This window comes from Crotalus tigris, unplaced genomic scaffold, assembly GCF_016545835.1.
Source record: "Crotalus tigris isolate CLP2741 ecotype Arizona unplaced genomic scaffold, ASM1654583v1 scf7180000024342.5246164, whole genome shotgun sequence".
Taxonomy (NCBI): domain Eukaryota; kingdom Metazoa; phylum Chordata; class Lepidosauria; order Squamata; family Viperidae; genus Crotalus; species Crotalus tigris.
Window position 1 is genome coordinate 3094997 of NW_024100512.1, and position 22540 is coordinate 3117536.

At 37.7% G+C, this 22540-nt stretch overlaps 1 protein-coding gene across 6 annotated transcripts in view; it reads left to right on the forward strand.

Annotated features, from left to right (window-relative positions):
- The window catches only part of FHIT (fragile histidine triad diadenosine triphosphatase), a 1435547-nt gene that overhangs the window by 1160305 nt on the left and 252702 nt on the right, over positions 1-22540 (forward strand). For all 6 annotated transcript variants that reach the window (XM_039326596.1, XM_039326595.1, XM_039326592.1 and 3 more), the window contains one exon: positions 20913-21058. In XM_039326596.1, the coding sequence (XP_039182530.1) occupies positions 20913-21058 (146 nt within the window). The remainder of the gene's footprint in view (positions 1-20912; positions 21059-22540) is intronic.

Genomic DNA, 22540 nt, shown 5'->3' on the forward strand with positions numbered 1-22540 from the left:
CAATCTTTCTATTTCTATTTGTAGATCTTTGTATTTTGTTATCTTCTCCAGTTCTTTCTCATCTATTCTGCTGTCTCCAGGCACTGCCACATCCACTATCCAGACTTTTTTGTCTTTCTTATCGACAATTGTTAAGTCTGGGGTGTTATGTTGCAGGTGCTTGTCTGTTTGAATTCTGAAGTCCCAGAGCAGTATAATTTTATCATTTTCTATGACTTTCTCTATTTTATGATCCCACCAATTTTTGCTTACAGGCAAATGATATTTTTTGCAGATCTTCCAATGCACCATTGTTGCTACTTTGTCATGCCGCTGCTTGTAGTCAGTTTGTGCAATCTTCTTGCAACAGCTTACCAGGTGGTCCACTGTTTCTTCAGCTTCTTTGCATAGGAGGCACTTACTGTCTGTTGCTGTCTTCTCAATTTTGACTTTATATGCATTTGTCCTTAAGGCTTGGTCTTGTGCAGCCAGAATTAGTCCCTCGGTCTCTTTCTTCAATTTTCCTGCTCTTAGCCATTGCCAGGTCTTGTTATTATCTGCTTTCCCAGCTATTTTTTTCATGTATTGGCCATGTAGTGCTTTGTCTTCCCATGCCTCTATTCTGTTCTTCATTTGGTCTTTCTTGTAGGCCAGTTTGGTCTCTCCAGTAGTCAGTAAGCCTTCCTGATATACTAATTTCAGTGCATCTTCATCATTGTTCTTCAGAGATACTTCCAAAGCCATTTTTTCTTCTTCAACCATCTGATGTACTTGTAGCATTCCACGCCCACCTATTTGCCTTGGTAGATAAAGTCTGTATTTATTATTATTACTATTACTATTATTATTACTACTACTACTATTATTATTATTATTATTATTATTATTATTATTATTATTATTCAGACCCCCTTCACTTTTGTCAATTTTGTAATGCTGCAGCTTGATTCTACTGTTGTTGAAATTCATTTTTTCTCATTGATCTACACTCAGTACTCCACAATGACAAAGTGAAAACAGAATTTTAGAAATGGTAAATTTATTAAAAAGAAAAAACCCTCTCCTCCTCCTCCTTTTCTTAGAAATTTATGATCCATCATTGTGGGACCAGCTGATTCAAGGCAAATATGTCTGAATTGATGCAAACGCAGTTGAAGCCATCTGACTGAAATAAACTCCCTCCTGCAAAGGAAGTAAATAACATGACCAGACTGGTCTGTGAGAATAATTTTGGCATTTTCAATTTCTTCCTTCTCCTGGCAAATCCTAGCCCTGAATAGGTACATCTGAAAAATTTAATCTTTGTGACTTTCAATAAGAACTTATCTGAAGATTTTGTTAACCTCAGATGAGAAATTAATTAAGAAAATGTATAACTTTTTGTTAATTTTGAAAATGGAAAGTGAACAAGTGAAAGAAACAATGATAAGATGGGCAAAGAAAATTTGGCTATAATATAGAATTAGAAAAATGGCAAATGTTATGGGAGAGAAACTGCAAATTAACAATGTCAACTTCATACAAAGCAAATCTGTATAAAATGTTTTATAGATGGCACCTGCCGCCAGCAAGATTAGCAAAAATGTTTAAAAATATGTCAGATAGATGTTGGAAATGTAAACATAACATCGGCATGTATTGTCACATTTGGTGGACATGTGGTAAGGCAAAGGCCTATTGGAGAAAGATACATATGTGGTTAGAAAAAATATTGGGTGAACAAGTGCATTTTAAACCTGAACTTTTTTTACTAGGTATTATGCCTGAAAATATTAATAAGCAGAAATTATATTTAATCTTATACATCACTATAGCAGCGAGAACAATTTTTGCACAATACTGGAAGAATGAAGGACTGCCATCAGAAGAAGAAATAACCAGGAAAATATTGGAATGTGTAGAGATGGACAGATTAACTATGAGGTTGAAAGATAAAGAAGATACAGACTACTATCAAATTTGGAATCTATTTTATTTTTGGCTAGAGGAAAGAATGGAGGATTAGGAATTGAACATGTATTAGCATAGCAAACTCCAGACAACTTGTTGATTGGAAAAATTAACATATGTTGATGAAAAAAACCCCAATAAAATATTTATATATAAAAAAAGAACTTATCTGATCTGCACTTTCTGGATTGAAATATAGCTATTCAACAGATTTCACACCTCTCTGAATGTAGTGATACAGTCTTGGCTTAAAAAGCCATATCACGCTGCATTCAGTTGCATTTTAAAATGCAGGTTGAGAGGCGTGCCTCAAAATGTGGGAAAATACTTTTATGGAGATTTTTGTAGAAAGAAAACTAATGCAGAAATGGGGCAGAATGGACTTATGAGTGCACATGTGCAAAAAGGACACAGAACAAAAATAAAGTGCCTTGATTCTGAAATCCCCGGGGATAAATCAAGTAACTAGTCCTGGTTGTTAAATTTGTCTTCTCAGAAAGGAATTACAAGAGAAGAAATGAAGACATTAGTAATAACTTGGAAGGTTCTTGTTGCTGTTAATTTGTCCACTCTGCATTTGGTCAAGACTACCTGGGAGGGGATGTGTGATAGGGCTCGGGCGACAATTAATTCTTCCTTGTAGGAGGAAATAGTTCCACTGGCTCTTATAGAGGTGAGTGTGTGCCTTCTCAAGGGGCCAGTCTGGACAATTCTCATCCAGTTTCCAATCTTCCCATTCTAGACATGAGGTGACACTGCTGCAGGCAGACCAAATGCAATCTTGGGTTCCTCTGGACTCATAGCTCCTGCTTAAAGAGCAGGTGGCAATCATGGTACACCTTCCTTCAGGTTGGGCACCAGTTGTGCCCATTCCTGCACTACTCACTGTCACTCATGCTCTCATGCCCTTTGGTCTAGACCACTGCAATGTTCTTTACATAGGGCTGCTCTTGAAGAGAATATAGAATAGAATAGAATAGAATAGAATAGAATAGAATAGAATAGAATAGAATAGAATCGGAAGAGATCTTGTAGGTCTTCTAGTCCAGCCCCCTGCTCAAGCAGGAGAACCTATACCATTTCAGACAAGTGACTGTCTAGTTTCAACTTGTGCAGAAAGCAGCAGTATGGTAAGTAGATGGCACTGGTTGCTAGTGTGCTTCTGGGTGCAATTCAAAGTACTTGTCACTTTTAAATGCCTTCACAGCTGGGGATCAGGTTACTTGAAGGACCGTCCCTTCCCAGTTATTTCTATCCCAGCAGGATAGGTATGATTTTGGTCTCATCAATGAATGCTTGTTGGCAGGGCATAGAAGAGATGCCTTTTCTGCTGTAGTGCTTGCAGTTTGGAACGATCTCCCTGAATTAGAATAGCCTGCTGGTTTTTTATAAGTCCTGAAAGACCTGGCTCTGTGCCCAGGCTTGAGGCCTTGAGTGTGTGCAGGGATCCGTTTCATGGTTAATTTAGTCACTGTGATGGGTGCTTTATTTTCAGCTGCTATGTATTTTAATGCTTGCATTATTCTAATTGTTTTTAATTTTATAAATTTTGTTTGCCACCCAGAGTCACTTGGTGAGATAGACAGCCATACAAATTAACTTAATTAAATAAATACATAATAAACTGTATTTCATGCCTATAGCTAAGCACATTAAAAAGCACGCAGCATAAGCTATGATGTGGGCAAATAAAATACAATTAAAATCAATTCTGTTTCTCAAAGAAACAGCTAAGATTAATTTGTTTCTCAATATCATGAGGTAAAATCCAAAGAATTCAATAAGCTCAATTAGATTTGAACATCTGCAAACAAAAATCAACATTTTTTCAAAATGCTCAAGGTTTAGAACCTTCCACAAAATAAATCCAGATTACTGTAAAACAGCAACAACCCTTTCATTTGAGTTAGAGCAACAGATCTAATCAGTGGTGAGATTCAGCCAGTTCATACCACTAATTTTTTGTTGCCCAGGCCCTGAAAGAACTTCCGGAAGCGGCATCCACACAGAGAACTGGTTGTTCACATATTTGAATCCCACCACTATATCTAATCCAATACAAAGGTTCTGTAGTTTACGCTCTCAAGAGAGTTGTAAAACTAAGTTACTCCATCTGTTTCTCAGAACTGGTTTCCTTTGAGAATTGGAACTTTATTTTATTTCTTTAACAAGTCCACATTTTAATAACATATGAAAAGATTGACTTATATTTTTATCTTTAGTCTTTTTGAATACTGATAAGCCAGGGAGTAAGACTTTTTAAATTTTTGCAAGAGGTGAATCAAATTATTTGTTGAAGACACTGTACATTTGTCTGCTGTATTTTGAGTATTCTCTCCATTCAATAGAATGCTCTATGGAGGAAGAAGAGAGTTGTACTATCCTTGCCTTAAATGGCCCTAAGCTGTCACCTATGATCATGCAGAGTCTATGAAGAATTAATTTTAAAAAAGTGTCTTTCTTGCCCCAGGCAAAGATCACTAACACATCAACTTCTTTGTGAAATTTAAAGTCTAGAAGTTCAATGATAACATGCCCCAAAAGTGTATTTTATTTCAGGAGGCCCCAGGTCCTGGTCACCTACAAAGGATTGGTTTTATAATGACAAGTTTAATTACCTATTGGCATGGGGCCAGGTCATTTTGGTGACCTGAATCTGGTGGCTTAATCCACAAGAGACCAAACAAATGAGAACAGAAATGCATTCATGTGGAAGGATTAGAATCTGCTTTGCTTCAGTAGTTCCTACTGACCTCAGTAGGGAGTAGGACATCTACTTTTCTCAGCAAGCAGCCTCTGATGGTCAGGAGAGAACTGTTGTCCAGTAATAATTTAACAAAATAAGGAAGAAAAGTAGATTCTGAAAGAAGTGCTGGATCCAAGCTGTCCTTGATGTAGAGATGTCTAGTTTTGCACAGGAGAAAATGTATGTATCCTTAGATGTTCCAGCTGAAATGATGATGCTTCTCATATTTTATTTTGCAGAGTACCCTTGAATGTGTTTAAAAATGTGGCTGAGCAGATTTTAGTCCTCCTCCTTCTTCTCCTTCTCTTTCTCCTTTTACTCCTCCTACTCCTCTTACTCCTCCTTCTCCTTTTCTTAAAAATCTATGGTCCATCATTGTGGACAAAAAAAATAGTTGCTTTGTGCAGGGAGCAAAAAATTTTGGAAAGAGGAAAAACTATTCAGTCCAGTATTTTATTCCCAGGGTAAGCTAGCAATCCTCTCTCTCCATTTTAGAGGAGCTTTATCTGGAGGTTATGCTACCTACTTCCTGAAAATGGTCATAAATGAGAAATAACAAGTTTATAAAGTGTCAAATCTGGTATGAAATACAATATCAAACTAAGATGTCCACTGAGGAGTGCTTTTGAATAATTTACTAGCAGGATAGTAATCATTACTTGAGAAGCTGGGCAAATGTCTCAATTTCTTCAGCACTTTTACTGGTGTGTGCAGAGTGAAAGTTGATTCAATAGATTATTGCATTGGTTATTATAATCCCTTGGCACAGACATGGCAAAATAGACTGTCACTGCTTTCCCTGTGCTTGTCAAAGATTCTTTCAGCCACAAATTATCTTCCATCTGATTCTCACTGCAGCACCTTGTGACTTCTTATTTCAAGAGCCTATACTGTACCTATTACAAAAGTTGTAGCCTTTTCTGCAATAAATTATTTGGAACCAAGGAAATATACTTTCATTTTGTGGTTTCATTTATGCTATTTACAGAAAGAAATTAAACAACCTATGATCCATCGGGTCATCGTTTCAGAGATATTTCTTTACTGAAACAGAGAAATACTGCTGGGCAAAAAAGACAGTGGGAGCAGGAACAACTTCTGACTTTCTGCCAGCTTCCCCACTGACTTTCCTTGTAGGAAGTTGGTAGAGAGTATTGGAAATGGTAATCACCGCAGCTGACTACAGCTGACTACAGCAGCACAGTAGCACTGAAGGAATCACAGCTTTGTCCAAAGTTCAATCCCATGTGGGTCATGGATCCCAGATTTTGGACATATTTTGTAGGTTAGCCCATATGAGCTATTTTGATTTTTTTAAAAAAACATTGCCCTATGGCCCGGTTTCACCCAATTGAAAGTTACAAACAATCAAACAGAAATGAGAGTTTTACTGCTATATAGATTAAAGGCCAAGCTACAAAATGTACAGTATTAACCATGAAGATAGTTCTTGCACCATCAAATCATTAGGGCATATCTATTACTGTGAGGATGAGAATTGATATTGGGCTATCTCAATTTAGTCTTTACTCATGTTGTGGTTCTAACACAGATTACATATATTTTGCCCTCCACTCCTTGTGATAGATATGAGGTGATGATGGTGATGATAATGCAACAAGAAGTTGTGTAACCTCAGTCTCAAGTAGAGCTATAGTGGAAGCAAAATTAAAGACTCCTCATCTGGCCATGCTAAGGTTCTCATCCAATTAGGCTATTTCGTACTGGAAACTTATGTGGTGATGGGGAAGCCATTTTTAGCGATTCAAATAAGGTTAATTGGAGTTTGTCCTAGTTTCCTAAGATAAAATCAAATGATACATTAATTTGAAGCATTAAATCAGTCCAACAATCAAGCGATATCTTTAGTAGCATCAATCAAAATGTCACAAAATAGTGACCAAGCTTCTGACTTCTTCAGAATACTTCAGCTGGCTTCAAGATAACATAGCAGAGGGAGAAGATGTGGGATGCCACCATGATGGCAATTTTTCTCCAAACTTGCTTGGAGTTGAAGTGATTATACTGCTTTATTCTGCACTAGTAAGACCACACTTGGAATGCTAGGTGAGACCCTAGAAGGTTTTCAAAAAGGAGCAACAAAGATGATAGAAGGTCTAGAGCAGTGTTTCTCAACCTTGACAATTTTAAGGCATGTGGACTTCAACTCCCAGAATTCCACAGCCAGCATTGCTGGCTGTGGAATTCTGGGAGCTGAAGTCCACATGCCTTAAAATTGTCAAGGTTGAGAAACACTGCTCTAGAGGCTAAATAGCATGATGAACAGTTAAGGAAACTAGATATGTCTGGCCTAATGAAGAGAGGGATTTAGGAGAGACAAGATTGCTGTTTTCCAAAACTTGAGAGGCTATCACAGAGAAGAACAGATAGACTTATTCTCTAAAGCACCTGAGGATAGGATAAGAAGCAATGGGTCAAAGCTTGTTAAAGGAAGATTCAACCTAGAACCAAGGAGAAATTTCCTAATAGTGAGAACAATCAGTCAGTGAAACAGCTTGCCTCTAGAAGCTGAAGGCTTCCATCACTGGAGGTTTTCAAGAATAGACTGGACAACCATTTGACCAGGATGGAATAAGGTCTCCTGTCTTGAGCAGGATACCTTCCAGCCCCATGATTCTATATTCTATGTAGCTCCGAAGTAGCAGAAGTATATTACCAGACTGGGAAAAAAAAACACAAAGAACTGAAGCAGCCCCAGGATATGTGATGAAAGAAAAAAGGGAAAATGCCCAAGGGGGTGATCAATTGACTTGCTTAACCTTTTCAGCATAACTGAACAAAAGCATTTCTGTTAGCAGGGGAAACTTTACATTCCTAGCTTTTATTGCAGATTCCCCTCCTATTAGCAGCTTAGTTAAAGAATTAAGATAACTTCAGTTACTTTGTCCCAGATTTCTTCAGTTACTTGACTAGGAGCTATCCTCACCATACAGAAACCTCAAAAGTATTTAAAAGTAAGTAAGTATTTAAAAGTAATCTCTAGAAAGGAGGTTTTTTTTTTTTTAAAATCAGGCTGATTAAACAAAGTGTCTTGCCATCCTACAAAGACAGGAAGTTTTAATTTCTCAGAAACCCATATGTAGAATTCTACATATGAGTTTCTGAGAAGTTAAAATTTCCTGTCTTTGTAGGAAGTTGTAGGGATGGAAAACCAAGATGGGTTAACACCTCCCATAATCTAAAGTAAGGGTCCTCAGATTCTTCACCTAATCTATCAGGATGAGGAACATAAATCCTTCCATTCCTGACAATTCGGTCAGAACTGAAGAAGCTTCTTGGCTGAGAAGTGAAATATCTTCAAGGAAAAACAAAGAAAATTGCCTCTTAAAAAAGCACCTTTGGGACAACCATGATCTGGATGACTGAGAATCTACAGAGATACCTCATCTATCCTTTCATAAAGTTTCAGATTGTTCACAAATATTTACCACATGAAAATAATTCATTAAATACTATTTAACTAATAGTACTACAAATAATAAAAATAATAACAACGTCAGTCCTTTATATAGTCCCATCAACCTCAATATTGACCTTTTCTGAAGAACCCTGATCTAAAGCAATCTTCCCCAGCCTGATGTATTTGGATGTGTTAGGACTTCAGTTTCCAGAATAACTTCTCCCCAAACATCTATCAGACACTAGGTTAGGTATTGCTAGCCTAAAGACAAAAGGTAAATGATCTGTTGGAATGGGATGCAGGACTCTGAGAAAGCAGCCAATTTCAGATATCTATAAAATAAATGTCTAATTTCCTTGACTCAAGGGTTCAGTAAATGTCAACATAATCCTCACATTTGTATGATTCACACTTCATAAAACCTGATGCTTGAGAATGCTTTGCTTACTTTGTTACACAGCCAGGTTTCAGGCACCATTCTGGAACAGAATCTAACTCTAGCTGCCAGATCAAGCAACAATAGGTAGGAGTGAAATAAAAAAAAATGGTTTCTCCTCCCATTCCACTATTACGTTGGCACTGGTATTTTTAGGTAGCAGAGTCAGTTTCACTATGTTAGCCAAGAATTTTGCCCATTGTTTTTCATAGATTAAACAAAACCACCAAGGAATTTTACAAAAATCAAGGACAATGAATTGGTCTACCATAGAGAACTGAAAGTACAAGCACAGGTGACCGATTTAATATTGAAGAAAGCAAACTCACCTGATAAAGTCATGTGCACTCATTCTACAGAGACCTACAGTTTCTGATGCTTTAATGGTTGTATCATATCCTGTTTCACAGCAAGTGCCATGTATAAAAAGTGGGTGGGGACATATCATTTTTATTAGCAGCATATATATAAAACAATTTGAAATCACAGCTTCCAGTTCTTTTGCTACTATTGAACTTTAAATGAATTCAGTTCTTTCCATGAATCTAGTATTTTGTAATGTATCAATATAGTATATGTGCACATCTAAACAGTGTAACCTTTTGTTATTGAAAGATGGAATTTTTGTCAATACAGAGTTTCTAAGCACTATCCAAGATTTTTGGGGCTTGGCACTGAGAGTGCCAATAACCACTCAGACCACCATGGCTGGTTGGTCCATTCATTCATTCATTCAATCAATCAATCAATCAATCAATCAATTTCTACAGCTGCCTATCTCAATCAATGACTCTGGGTGACTGGAATACTGAATCCAGTTTTGGTCACCACATTACAAAAAAAGATGTTGAGACTTTGGAAAAAGTGCAAAAAAGAGCAGCTAAGATGATTAAGAGACAAAAACATATGAAGAATGGTTGCAGGAATTGGGTATGGCCAGTCTTGAGAAAAGAAGGATTAAGGGTGATATGACAGCAGTTTTCCAGTACTGCTAGAGGGAGTCATGTTATTCACCAAAGCACCAGAGGGCAGGACAAGAAACAATGCATGGAAACTACTCAGGGAGAGAAGCAACCTGGAATTAGTGAGGACAACTAACCAGTGGAACAGCTTGCCTTCAGAAGTTGAGGGTGGACAGCTACCTGTCTGAAATTGTATAGGGTCTCCTGCTTGAGCAGGGGGTTGGACTAGAAGACCTCCAATGTCCCTTCCAGCTCTATTCTGATTGAAGTATTTTGGTGACAACATTATTTCATTGTTTATAATGAGTTGGTATGATCTTCTTGCCCAAGTTGAGTATATGATCTTCTGTTTCTTCTGCTTCTTTGAACAATCTGCACTTTCCATCGTTTGATGATGTTTCAAGTCTGGTCTTGATGGCATTAATTTGAATGGCTTGCTCTTGAGCAGTCAAAAATCAAGCCTTCAGTTTCTTTTTTTTTAATGTTCCAGTTGTAAGACATTGCCAGGTTTTATCTTTATCTGCTTTGCACTCAATCTTTTGTAGAAATTGACCATTCAGTGATTTCCCTTGCCAGCATTCTGTTCTTCTTTGACTGTTTGATCTGAAATAAATTGCTGCTTCTATTTCTATGGGGCAGTTATCATCTATCAATATCACTATTTATAATGCATAGTGAATAGTCAACAGCTTTGTTGTTACTACTACTACCACCACCACTACCACCACCACTATTTTGTAATAAAAAAAAAATCATCCCTTCCACAGTATTGCAGCTTGTTTCTTTCTTTATCAATAGAAAGCAATTATGACACAGGCTCTTTTTACAGCTCTCTCTACTGATTAAAAAGTGATTAAATGTAGTAGTAGTTTTTTTTTTTTTTTTTTAAAAAGAGATGGAAGAGGCAAATTGCAAAAGGAAAGCCTGTATATTGCATAGTGCCCTATATTTGACCTAGGCCTTTTGGGTTTCTGCTTGGGTTGGAGGTGATTAAAAATGAACTTTGATTTTACATCATAAAACTGGGATTAACCCTATTTGATCTTATTTTCAGGTTCCCCTATCAATAAATGAACTTCCAACATGAAGTATCCCAGTCCAGCATGGCCAAGGAAGAGTCTTTAACCCAGGGGTCTTCAAACGTGACCCTTTTATGACTTGTGGACTTCAAGCATGCCTGGCTGAGGACTTCTGGGAGTTGAAGTCCACAAGTCATAAAAGGGCCAAGGTTGAAGACCCCTGCTTTAACCCTTGCTTCCGCTATAGTTACAATTCAGATTGAGGTTCCACATGGTGGATTAGGTAGGAAGCCATCTATGGAGGCAGAAGTATATTTATTTTTTCTTTCTCTCATACTTTTTTCCCCCCTGTTCTGACACTTGTTTTTCCTTTCTTGTTTTCTTCCTTTCTCCCTCTTCTACCAAATAACTAAATGTCCAATGGCTTTTATTACAGATTAGAAATGATCACTTGCAAAGAGCTTTTGAAATTAGACTAAGAATTGTCTGTAGCCCGGAGATGTAGGTTTGTCCAGCTGGCTCTTCTGATCTCCTTGCTCTCCTAGTTTTTAATTGCGACCTCATTGATCTCATCGATTCTTGATTTCCCTCATTCGTGTTTCGATTCTAATTTGAAGCATGCCCCTTTATCTCAGGTTTATTTTTAGGAGAATGTTACAGCCTTCATGGCAAAGCTCATCTGATCTGGGGTGATTATGGGGCTGGTGACATTAAGCAACAGGCTGCGCAAAAATGGTACAATAAACCTCTCTGGTGGAGGTTTAAAGCTTCAACTTTATCAAGTGAAGCATGCACAGATCTCTGTTGGAGATTCATATTGATTTCCTTTGGTTCCCTCTCCCTGTTTGCATCCTGCTTTTTGTATTCATCTAAACATGTGCAAAGCTGCTATATCAAGATTGTTGATGTTAGGATAATTCGATTAATCTTAATGACTTCCCCCCCCCCCCTTGGAAAGACTGAGAAGAAGCAAGGGAGATTAGGAGACAAAAACAAAGCAAAGAATGTACTTTGAGTTTGGTAGGAAACTACTATCTTAGATTATGCAAAGAAAACAAATAATTTCTGCCAGCCCACCAGGAGTTCATCCTCTTAGCCTCTGTTTATATTTTGAAGCTGAACACGGTTTTCTATTTTATTGGGAATCAAACAAGATGCAGTTTACTTATTTCTTGCCTCTTGTTTTACTGGCCTGCAAAAATTGATTTCTTAAAAGGTTCCTTTTTTTCTTTCCTGAAAAAGTTGCTAGCATACTTACCGTTATAGGTAGTCCTTGATTTACAACCGTTCGTTTAGTTCAAAGTTATAATGGCATTGAAAGAAGTGACTTATGACTAGTGTTCGCACTTATGGCCATCATGGCATCCCCAGAGTCATGTGATCAGAATTCTGGTGCTTGGCAACCAGCATGTATGAGGGCAATTCGGAAATAAACCTCCTTTTGATTATCAATGACAGACATTCGCAGATACAGAATTTTTATTATACACATTAGAAAACTACAACATTACATTACTTATTGTGAAGCAACACCACACCAGAAGTCAGCATGCTCCGACACTTGTTATGGATGACTCAGTTTTCATAATGTTTCATAGTAGGCATCTGAAATGATGGTCAAACCCCGCTCTATGAACTTCACTAGCAGTACTCCTTTGGCATCTTCACATTTGGCAGGATTTTCTGTGGCATCACCTCTGGTGTGGTGTTGGTTCACGATAATGCTCTCCCGCACACCACTAGACACACCCGAGAACTTTTGAAGCAGTTCCACTGGGATGTTTTTGATCACCTCCCCTACAGCCCAGATTTGGCACCGAGCAACTACAACTAAGGAATTTCAAACATTGTAAGACGTTACGACAAGTGGCTCAATTTGAATGGCGATTATATCAAAAAGTAATGTAATGTTGTAGTTTTCTAATGTGTATAATAAAAGCTCTGTATCTGCGAGTGTCTGTCATTGATAACCAAACAGGTTTATTTCAGAATTGCCCTCATATTTACAATGGTTGCAGTGATCCAAGATCATGCGATTGCTGGTTATAACTTTCTCAGCTGGCTTCCAACAAGTAAAGTCAGGATAGGGGAAGCCAGAAGCAGCCGGCAGTCGGCAGAATTAGCCTACAATGCTGCATTCTAACCACTGTGCCACCATGGCTCATAAGAGACTAAAGTGGGGAGATATACTGATCCATCCAAATTATCTACTTATTTCCCATCATATGTCTTTCCCGCTCAGCAGAATCTTCTCTAAGTCTTAGTGGGAAAGGATTGAAAGTTTACCACTCAGCAAGACTTGTAACAGGTCCTGCCATCTCTCTATGTGAGAAAGAAACATAAATCTGGCCAGTCAAACAATAAAAAGCTGTGAGGCCTAAAGGGATGTTCACAGCCTTAATCTCCACCCCAATAAATCTCTTACTAAGAAGCATTCCATAATACATGGTATACATTCAGTCCAAAGAGATTATCACAGACTGAAATGCAAACAAGCACATGTTCTCTTAAAAATAAACATATAATAGATGTTTAGAATTACTCCCCTGGCCTGTAAGCTTATTAACATAAAAATCATTAACAATTTAAAGTCCAAAAGATTGGAAGCATTCCCAATGGGACAAAGAGACAACATCTTAGTGCCATCTAATCCAAAGGTTGAGATACCAAGTTTCTTTCCAGTAATGTAATTTTAACGTGTACCACAGGAAAAAAATTAAAGATTGAAAGTCCAGGCAAGAAATCAACATTTAATGTCAAGACTTCATCACAAACTTCTTATAAAACATGTTTCTCTGACTCACTATGCTCGGATAGAGTTCTTAATATTGGAAGCTCCTAACTCAGAAGTCCCCAATTTTTGGGATACCAGAGACCGGTTCCGTGGAGAAAGGTTTTTCCACGTACTGGAGAGTGCGTGATTTTGTGTGCTGCCTGCATGCTGCAGATGGGGCTTTGCTTGTTTGTGCGGACCAGTTGGTGGCATTCCATGGCCTGGTACTGGCCCATGGACCAGGGGTTGAGGATCCCCGTCCTAACTAACCAAGCACTGCCAAGGCTGAACAGGATTACTTGGAGGTACCTGGCAACTTGAGAGTAACATCCTATTCTTGAGTGGACTTTCCCTCCAAAGCTGCCCCTCGACATAACCTTTTTGCAGCAATGTAAACAATATTTTTGCGGGCTAGGTAATTCATACTTCAGATTAGGATCAGAGTTCACAGGCATGTGTATCAGGAGGAGTCAGACACAGTTCTATTCTGGTTTTGGTCCTTGGGCCTGGATTCTCAAAATCAAGTGAGCTTAGTGTCTTTTCAGCTGGTTCCCTTTCTCCCTTAATGAAGGATAATGAATATGTCAGGGAGTGGTGGGATTCAAATACCTGAACAACTGGTTCTCTGCATGGATGCCACTTCCGGAAGTCCGTTCTGAGCCTGGGAAGCCTCCCCTAGGCTTCTGAGGCTCAGAACAGACTTCCAGAAGTGACGTCCATGCACTTCCGATGGGCCATTCCTGGTCTGGGAAGCCTCCCTCGGTCAGAACAGATTTCCAGAAGTGGCATCCGCACACTTCCAGCAGTCCATTCTGGAATTTGCGGAAAAGGGTTAGGGCATCAGTTGGTTCGTCAAAGTCAACAAAAAATTAGCTACTGGTTCTACCAAACTGGTGCGAACCAATTGAATCCCATCACTGGGGTCAGAACAGTCATGAAAGGACATATGTCTCTGAGAAAGGTAGAAGACAGAAATGAAACAATATGGAAGGTGAACTTAGGAGTTCTTTGTGCATCCTGAGCTTGATTGTTTTCTTGCAGACATTTAATTATCCCAGCTAGGTAACATTATTGGTGCTAGTAAGAAGTTGAGTTTGCTCTCAGTTTATATTCTAGTGGCTTGCCCTGTTAGCGTTGCTGGTTTCAACCAAACTCAGGGAGGACCAAAGACCCCTCATTTTAACCCTGAACTACAAATAGTTTCTTCTATCAGAATGTGAACTGTAGGATAATGGACAATTCATAGATTTCATAAAAGCTCCCATGCCCCCACCCCAAATTGTCCCGTTGAAATTTGGAAGCACATCATAACATAATTTACAACTCATAATAATCAAAATATCATTCAGTTTTAAGGTTATTTTAATTATTGAAATTATAATGTTCTTTTACTCATTATTGTATGGTTGGTTCATAGACTGGGGATATATCACATGAATACATTAAGTAAATAAAAATCCCTCTCTGAGGTAGATGGGTGGTTCAAAAATGTAAAAAATAAATACATTGAAATAAAATAAATAATTTTTAATTTCTCACAGACCTCAGGGCACAGTTGGTTGGAATTTCAAGGGCATCTAGACTGAAACAGGGAGAGCAGAGATATCCAGAAGCCTTGATAAGTTGTTGAAGCCCAGTCAGCCATCCAAATTTATGAATGATAATACTGCTGAATAGTTTTAGTGGTGGATGAGTTGCTGTCAGGTCCTCAGAACCAAGAAAGACATGTGATTCTTCCAAAGCAAAGTTCTTTATTGTTCCACACCTATAGACAGAATCTTGCTAAAATAAAGCACTCTACTACCTATATGAAGCTTGGGAACTTTGGCAGAGACTATCTTCATCCCCTTCCTCTCACACAAACTATCTGAACTGAGCTGTCTCTTACTCCTCTGAAATGCATCCCCTCCTTCCTGGGAATTCAGACCAATACAAACCAACACATCTGCACAGAAAGTTGGAAGTCTGAATTGCTGACTTTAACATCGCTGGTGAGTTATATGGGGCCAGAGCAACATCACTGTAAACATACCAAAACCTTCCTTGTTCTGATACCATTTCAATTTGTGTAGACAAGCATGAAATTAGTTCCGGCAGAAGGAAAATAATGTGATAGATTGAAAGAATGCCAGGTAGTAGAAAAAGGCAGACAGGCCTTTATTTGTCTGACAGAATATCAACTATTTGATGTATCCACTTCCCACGATTTAGGCCCATTTAGTGATTTGCTTCACTCAAGAGCAGAGAATAGGCTGGCTCCTATAAAATAACTTCCTCTCTGTGGCATCAGTGTATTATTATCTATTGAGAGTTTTAGTTGTTTCTCCCGGTTTTTCTTTGGTATATAGCTTGTATTAAAGTCATGACAATCTTTATCTCTTTCCATTGAAGAAAAAAAAGCCAAGAAATTATGCCCGACAACATTCATTCATTCATTCATTCATTCATTCATTCATTCATTCATTTTCATTCATTCATCCAGTCATTTTATTTGCTATATTTCTCTTCTTTGCCGTTTTTCTTTTTAGCTGCTTACAACAATTAAAAAGCACATAGGTATAAAACAAAATAAATACAATTATAATCAATCTGCAAACCAATTTTTTTATTAAAAGTTTTACAAATTTAATACAATAAACCCAAACCCCTCCCATCCCTCCCCCCCTCCCCCACTTCCCAGAGCTGATTACAGGGTAACAAATAAACAATCATAATCTAACTAACATTACCCGACTATACTATCAAACAATCTATAACATACTTTAACTCCTTTTCAAAACAAGTATTAACTAATTAAAAACAAAAATAATAATATAATTAAACCATAACACTAAAAATAATATAAATTCAACCATATTAAACTATTAATAATAATCTGAAATCTACCCATAAGCAAGATAATACTTTTCATTCTCATATTTCTTTTGAATATAATCAATCCATCTTCTCCAGACCGAAATATATTTTTCTTGTGAATGGTCCTTCAAATAGGTGGAGATTTTCGCCATTTCTGCTAAATTAGACACCTTAAGTATCCATTCTTCCATAGTAGGCAAATAATTTTTCTTCCAATATTGCCCCACCAATAATCTACAAATTATTGACAGTAAAGAGATTGGCAAAAGAGATGTGCAAGTACCGTATTTCTACATAATGGTGGGATTTAAATCAAAAATATCTTCTTGGGGAGTGTATTTCCTATTCTGGAGGCCATGATACATGCAGAATACATGTAGGGCTATATGTAATGGTGTGTGGGAAAGACCTTGGGAGATGGGATGAAGAGGGAACAGCCAGATAAGAGAGAGCATAGCCTATAGCCAGAGAGTGGAAGGGACAAGAAGCTCAGAAGGGATTGTCTCTAGTTTCTCAGACTGTAAAGGCAATGGTGGGAGAATTGTACTTTCAGACTTGCAAGATTGAGTCAGCTTCACCAGGTAGACCAGACAGGAAACTCGACCAGATAAACTAATTCTACTTTATTGTAAAAGTACATTAACAGAATCTTGCAAGTCTGAAAGTATTATTCTCCCACTGTCTCCTTTAAAGCACAAGAAACTAACAGATATTTATTTAAAATGTGCAGAGGAAGGTAACACTGTGGACCTTGAGCTTGTTTGGAGATTCTAGCAGGGGAGCGTAGCTATCATATACCCTTGACCGAAGATCGGTACATTCCTTCTATCTGAGATGGTCGTCCTCTTCCAACGAGCATGCAGCTTCGGGAGGGACGCACATAGAGCAGTGAGGGAGGAAGGGGACACCTGCCTAACCAGCCAGATCAGCCAAATCAACCTTGGCGATCAATGGGGTGACAGATGTCACAGCCAAATCGCCCTCACATAGAGAGAAAGGAATGTGATATGCAATTTTGAATATATATTAGCAAGAAGAAGGCTATTGAGTGATTAATTAACATACTGGTTATAATAATTAACTATTACCTATTATTATTTGTTAAACACATGAACCCAGACATTATGCTGTTTGCTAAATATTGAGAATGTTATTTGGAAAAACCCCAACCCTAATCCTAACCCTAACCCAAATCCCAACCCCAACCCTGACCCCACCTTATTCCTAACCCTATAAAAAACTAATAAAATCTATACAAAAAAAAGAAAGGTAACACTGTGGGTCTGGCGATATAGGCATCCATAGGGAGGGCAAACAGGAGCAAGTGACACCTTGTGCATCACAACAGCATTGTTCAAAGGGCATGAAAGAGTCCCTCTTTGAGGGAGATGGGCAGTCTAAATATGTGAAAAATCAATCATTCAATATATGATTTTGCACAATGATGTCATAGTGCTTGTGATGTATGTCAGTATTCAATTATATTTAAGGAAAATTGCTTGGTGGTTTTAATTGCAAATCCTGTACTGATGCTATTTTGCTTCACCTGTCAGAGATATAAAATAGATCTGGTATGTGACGGTCCCAAATTACACTTTACAATTTATATATCAAAGAAATGAGAAGCTAAGATGTTCATTTAGACCCATTTTCTGACTGTGCTCTCTGCATTTTACATCAGCCAGATTAGGCATCAGGTATATATAGAGTACAATGGAGCTTTTCAGAAATGATTATAGACAAAGCTAAAGATAGGATCAACTCCTCTTACCCTTCTTTTTTATTGCTTAAAATAGGCCCTGTTTTTCCAGTATTTTTCACAGTGGTTTCAGAAATCTTTAACAATGTTATTTGTCTGATGAAATTTAATGAGTATCCCCAGGCCTGCCATTTTAAATTGGGTTAAACCTAGTAACCCTGAAGCCTGACCATTACAGCCCAGAAGAAAAGGGGACACGATGTATGAGATGAAGTATTGCTGTTGATTTTTTTTTTATATTGAAAAAAAATTACCTTATTTTTGAGAAACCTCTCTTGCTTTTTTCATGCCCTTGTAACCCTGAGAATATGACAGAAACCTACAGAAAGTACTGAAGCTATAAGGAAGCTTTAAAAATGGGGGGAAATGGTATCAATCAGTTTGGCTAAACTTTGACGTCCTGGAGATATTGCCTGGATTTCTAAGGAAGGCAAGGCAATCAGAACTGAAAGTAATTAATAATTGACTGGAAATTAATTATCCACTGACTTTTCTGCCTCCTTATTTTTTTTCAGGGCCGTTCTTGATTCAGTCCATACAAAAAAATCAAAACACATTTTAGCATTTGCATTGTAAGAGGAGAATATATTTTAGAATGCATACTTTTTAATGATCTAGTACTGAAAAGTATTTCTATTTTAGTGTGATTTTTTGGGGGGGCCCAAGGCAGTGGGGGAAAAGAATACAGTGACCCATGAAAAGGTGGGGGATTTTTGGCTTCCAAAAGAAACAAGGGACCTTTTGGCTATATTCTTATTGTCTTTGACACTCTGAAAGCCATATGACATTTGAAATGGGTGAACATTAATTCTAGTCCTACTTGGGGATGCTAATGGTCTGGTATTGATATCAAAGGAGAATATGAAGCAACTAGGACAGAATTCCATAGGACATTTAAAAAAAGAAAAAGAAAGTAAAAGTGAATGTTAGGCACAGTTTTGCTGGGGTTAAATGTAAAGATATTCTCCATGTGTAAATGGTTCACTGACCCATAATAATAAAGCAATGCTTCAGAAGAAGGGTAATTATCTAAATTTCTCAGGTAAATGCTCACTATCTTTTCTTTTGAAAAATGAACTTGGATTAAACCAATGTGCCTCTACCCAGTTTTTGCCTTGACACTCCTCCCCCCTTTTTAATGAGGAAAATTAATTAGTTTTCTTATTTCTTTATTCCTGGTGTAGAAATCAAGGCTCACTGCAACTTTGGGCTGTTTTCCCTTTGGGCTCCTGGCTCAGCCGGTGGCATCATTTATGAAGGCATTTTCTGCAGCCTCCTGGAAAGACTAGCAAATAAATGAGGGGAACTTATTAAGCCCTGCAGTTCCTTCTACTCCAGGCAGATGAATAAGCGACAGAATCCAAAAGGGAATCCCAGCAGAAAATAGATGTGCTGTTTTCTAATCTCGCTTTGATTGAACATATTTCCATCAATCGGCTCCTTTATGAAGCAGCTGTGGCCTTGTTACTCTGAAATAAGTCCTATTGTGTAGATTGGTTTTTACTAAATCGGGTGGGGAATCATGGTCCTTTTATGACTTGTGGACCTCAACTCCCAGAATTACTTGTGGACTTCAACTCCCAGAATTAGTGAGCCAGCATGCCAACATTTCCCAATTCTGGGAGTTGAAGTCCACAAGTCATAAAAGAGCCATAGTTCCCCACCCCTGCACTAAGTGGACAATATGTGCAAAACTGCAGTCTGATATGGGTTGGTTTCACCCTATTTTACCACACATAGCAATGAGTTCAGGAGGACTTCATTTCCTAAGGGAAACTAGGGATTGGGCTAAAATGTAAAGCTGGAAAGAGGTCTCAGTGCACTCAATATGACTTTCTTTGGAAGTGATGTGAAAATCTTATATAGGCTTACCTGGATAACGTTCAAGGGTCTGACTAAAAATTGCTTCCAAGTAAATATATAATTCATGGTACAAGTAAATACTTAAGACAGCAAATGTTTCTGGAAAATTCTGCTTGAAGTATCGTAGCCAGTATTCTGTGTTCCAGGAATTTTACTTATTAAGTTCCAAAAAATTTCAAAGGGAAGGTGTCCCAAGGATCTTAAGAGTTTATGTAGCTGCTTGTAGTCTAAGTATTCTGTTTATTGATTATGCCAATCAAATTACTGATTACAATCCAAAAGAAAGCTAAATGTGCCTAGATCAACATAAATTCTGGTTCTGGCTGTGGAAGTGATGCAGTACATAAAGAGTTGCCCCAGCTTTTAACAATGCAATTATTTGACTCTCAATCCCAATTTATTCACCTTAGACCAGTAAATTATATTTAAGGTATAATTTACACAGAAACTTTACACATTTCTCTTATATTTTCTCAGGAATGTTTCCATGACAGTGAAAGCTTGTGCAAGTGTGTTCAACTGTACTTCAGTATATGTAATAGTAATAGTAATAGTAGTAAAGTTGGAAGGGACCTTGAAGGTCATCTAGTCCAACGCCCTGCTCAGTATATTCCTGTGTGATTGTCTTTTTTTTCCTTCTTCTTCAGGGCTCAAACAGATACTGCATTTCAGAAAAAATTGTGCAAATGATCTAAAAATCTGGGTTTTTTTCCTGACTCATTTACACTGTGATCCTATATATAGTTAACTAGATCAAGAAATCTCAAGGTACTCAGTAGAATTTACCTCTGAGGAGATGTGCATACAATTACACAGCACCTTTTATACAATTTGAAAACTATGAAATGGAGTTTTATCCAAAACATTAGACAGCTAGTGTATATATCTTCTTTCCCTAACTTCTGGATGTTATTTTCTTTCTAACTTGCAAATAAATCTTGTTATCCTGGAGCTATTTTTGCGATAAAGGAGGAGAAAATTTATTCAGTGAGAAAGTCAAGCATTTGAAAATGTATAATCCCTTCCTTCCTTCTTTCTTTTCATATTTCAAATTTTATTGAAGAACAATAAATTCTACATATTTTTGTGGAACTGAGTGTCTTGTATTTTCTTTATACAAAGTTGTTCCTTAACTTTGTATAAATCAGATGTTCTCATTTGTCCTCTACGCCCTGTGGAGCGTTTCCGGGACTTGTATCCTGAAGAAGTGGCTGATTTATTTCGCACAACACAAGCAGTTGGCAATGTCGTGGAGCAACATTTTGGAGGAACATCGCTCACCATTTCAGTTCAGGTTAGTACTAATACTGTGATTTGATTACAGCCAAAATTGTTTACCTTGTCCTTGTATAAGTAATTATACAAAAGCTCCCAAAATAGAGTTTTTAAAGGTTTATAATATCAAAAATAGTACTTAAGATATCTGCTTGCAATTTCCTGTGTGAAGAGGGCTTCGCTATAGCAACATCGCCTAAAAGTCAGTATTGTAGCTAGCTTAGATTTTTTTTCTTTTTCTAAAAAAAAACCCTCCTCAGTAATTAATTTAATGTCCTCTGAGACAATTCTCTAAATGCTCTAAGAGAGAGAAGAATGCATGCAGTGAATCGTTTTTGCACATTTGCAGAAATAGCTTTCAAGAGTTAGAAACCATACCACAATAATGTACTGCAACATTCATACAGGATTCTGGGCTTACCTAGGTTGAGCAACCTGCAATCCTCAAAATCCAGTAAAGACAGCTTTGAACATCCTATTCCATGTTGGTATACTAAAATAAACCAAGAGCTAAAAAAAACTCGATAGTTGCTATAATTCACTGCAAAGATTTCTTAATTTGCGAGACAGAAAGGAAGAACTAGAAGGATGGTGGTAGTGAGTTTCCCTTTTGCTGTTCTCTTGCCATCAACAACAATATTGTATTGCTACTCCTACTTACATGACATCACTCAGGATGAAATGAGTGAGAAAAGGAGGGCTGTCATCTTCTCCTTGGATTGACCATCATCAAGGAAGAAGGCAAGCAGCCTTAAGTCCTGGATCAAAAGTCTGACTAACCTGCCTCTCAGATGTCAAGTCCTATTCCTGAAATTTTTAAGTTAATGCTCTCAAGTGCCTTTGACCTGGTTAATGTCCTCTTAATACTGAGATTTTTGTCCCTCATCCCAGTGCATAAATTCTGTCACGGAACATTGCAAGAGTGAATTTGGAAATGAAAATATGCCATTGAAGTCTCTGGTAGCAAACAACTCAGATCAATTCATGCCATCTTCCTGAATGGTTGGAACTTCAGAGATCATGTTCCTATTAAAGAGCAAGTTAATCTTACTGTGGCTTTGTACTGTCTCTTCTCCAGAGTGACTGAACTGGTCCCTCATCCATAAATTTTAGGTAGCTCCTTTTAGTCTTCCATAAATGGAGGCTGATAACCAAAAGTATGCCATGAAGAACCATCCTTCATGGCATTCAGGAAACCCATGTACATGGAATCTGCTGAAATTTCTGTGACAAAATCCATGCACAAAATAATGGAAAATCAGGGTTGTACATGAAGAAATGGAGGCTTTCAGGACATGGTGCTTTAGTTACATGGAAATAGGACCCTGAACATGATCAAGGTAGTTATCTATAAAATCCCACATGGCTTGGGACCAGCGTACCTGAAGGATCACCTTTTTTTCAAAAATCTCTATCTGTCCAACTAGTTCAAACAGAATGGACATGTTGCACATCTCGTCAGCCAAAGAATTTCAGTTGGCAGGAACCAGAAGGAAAGATC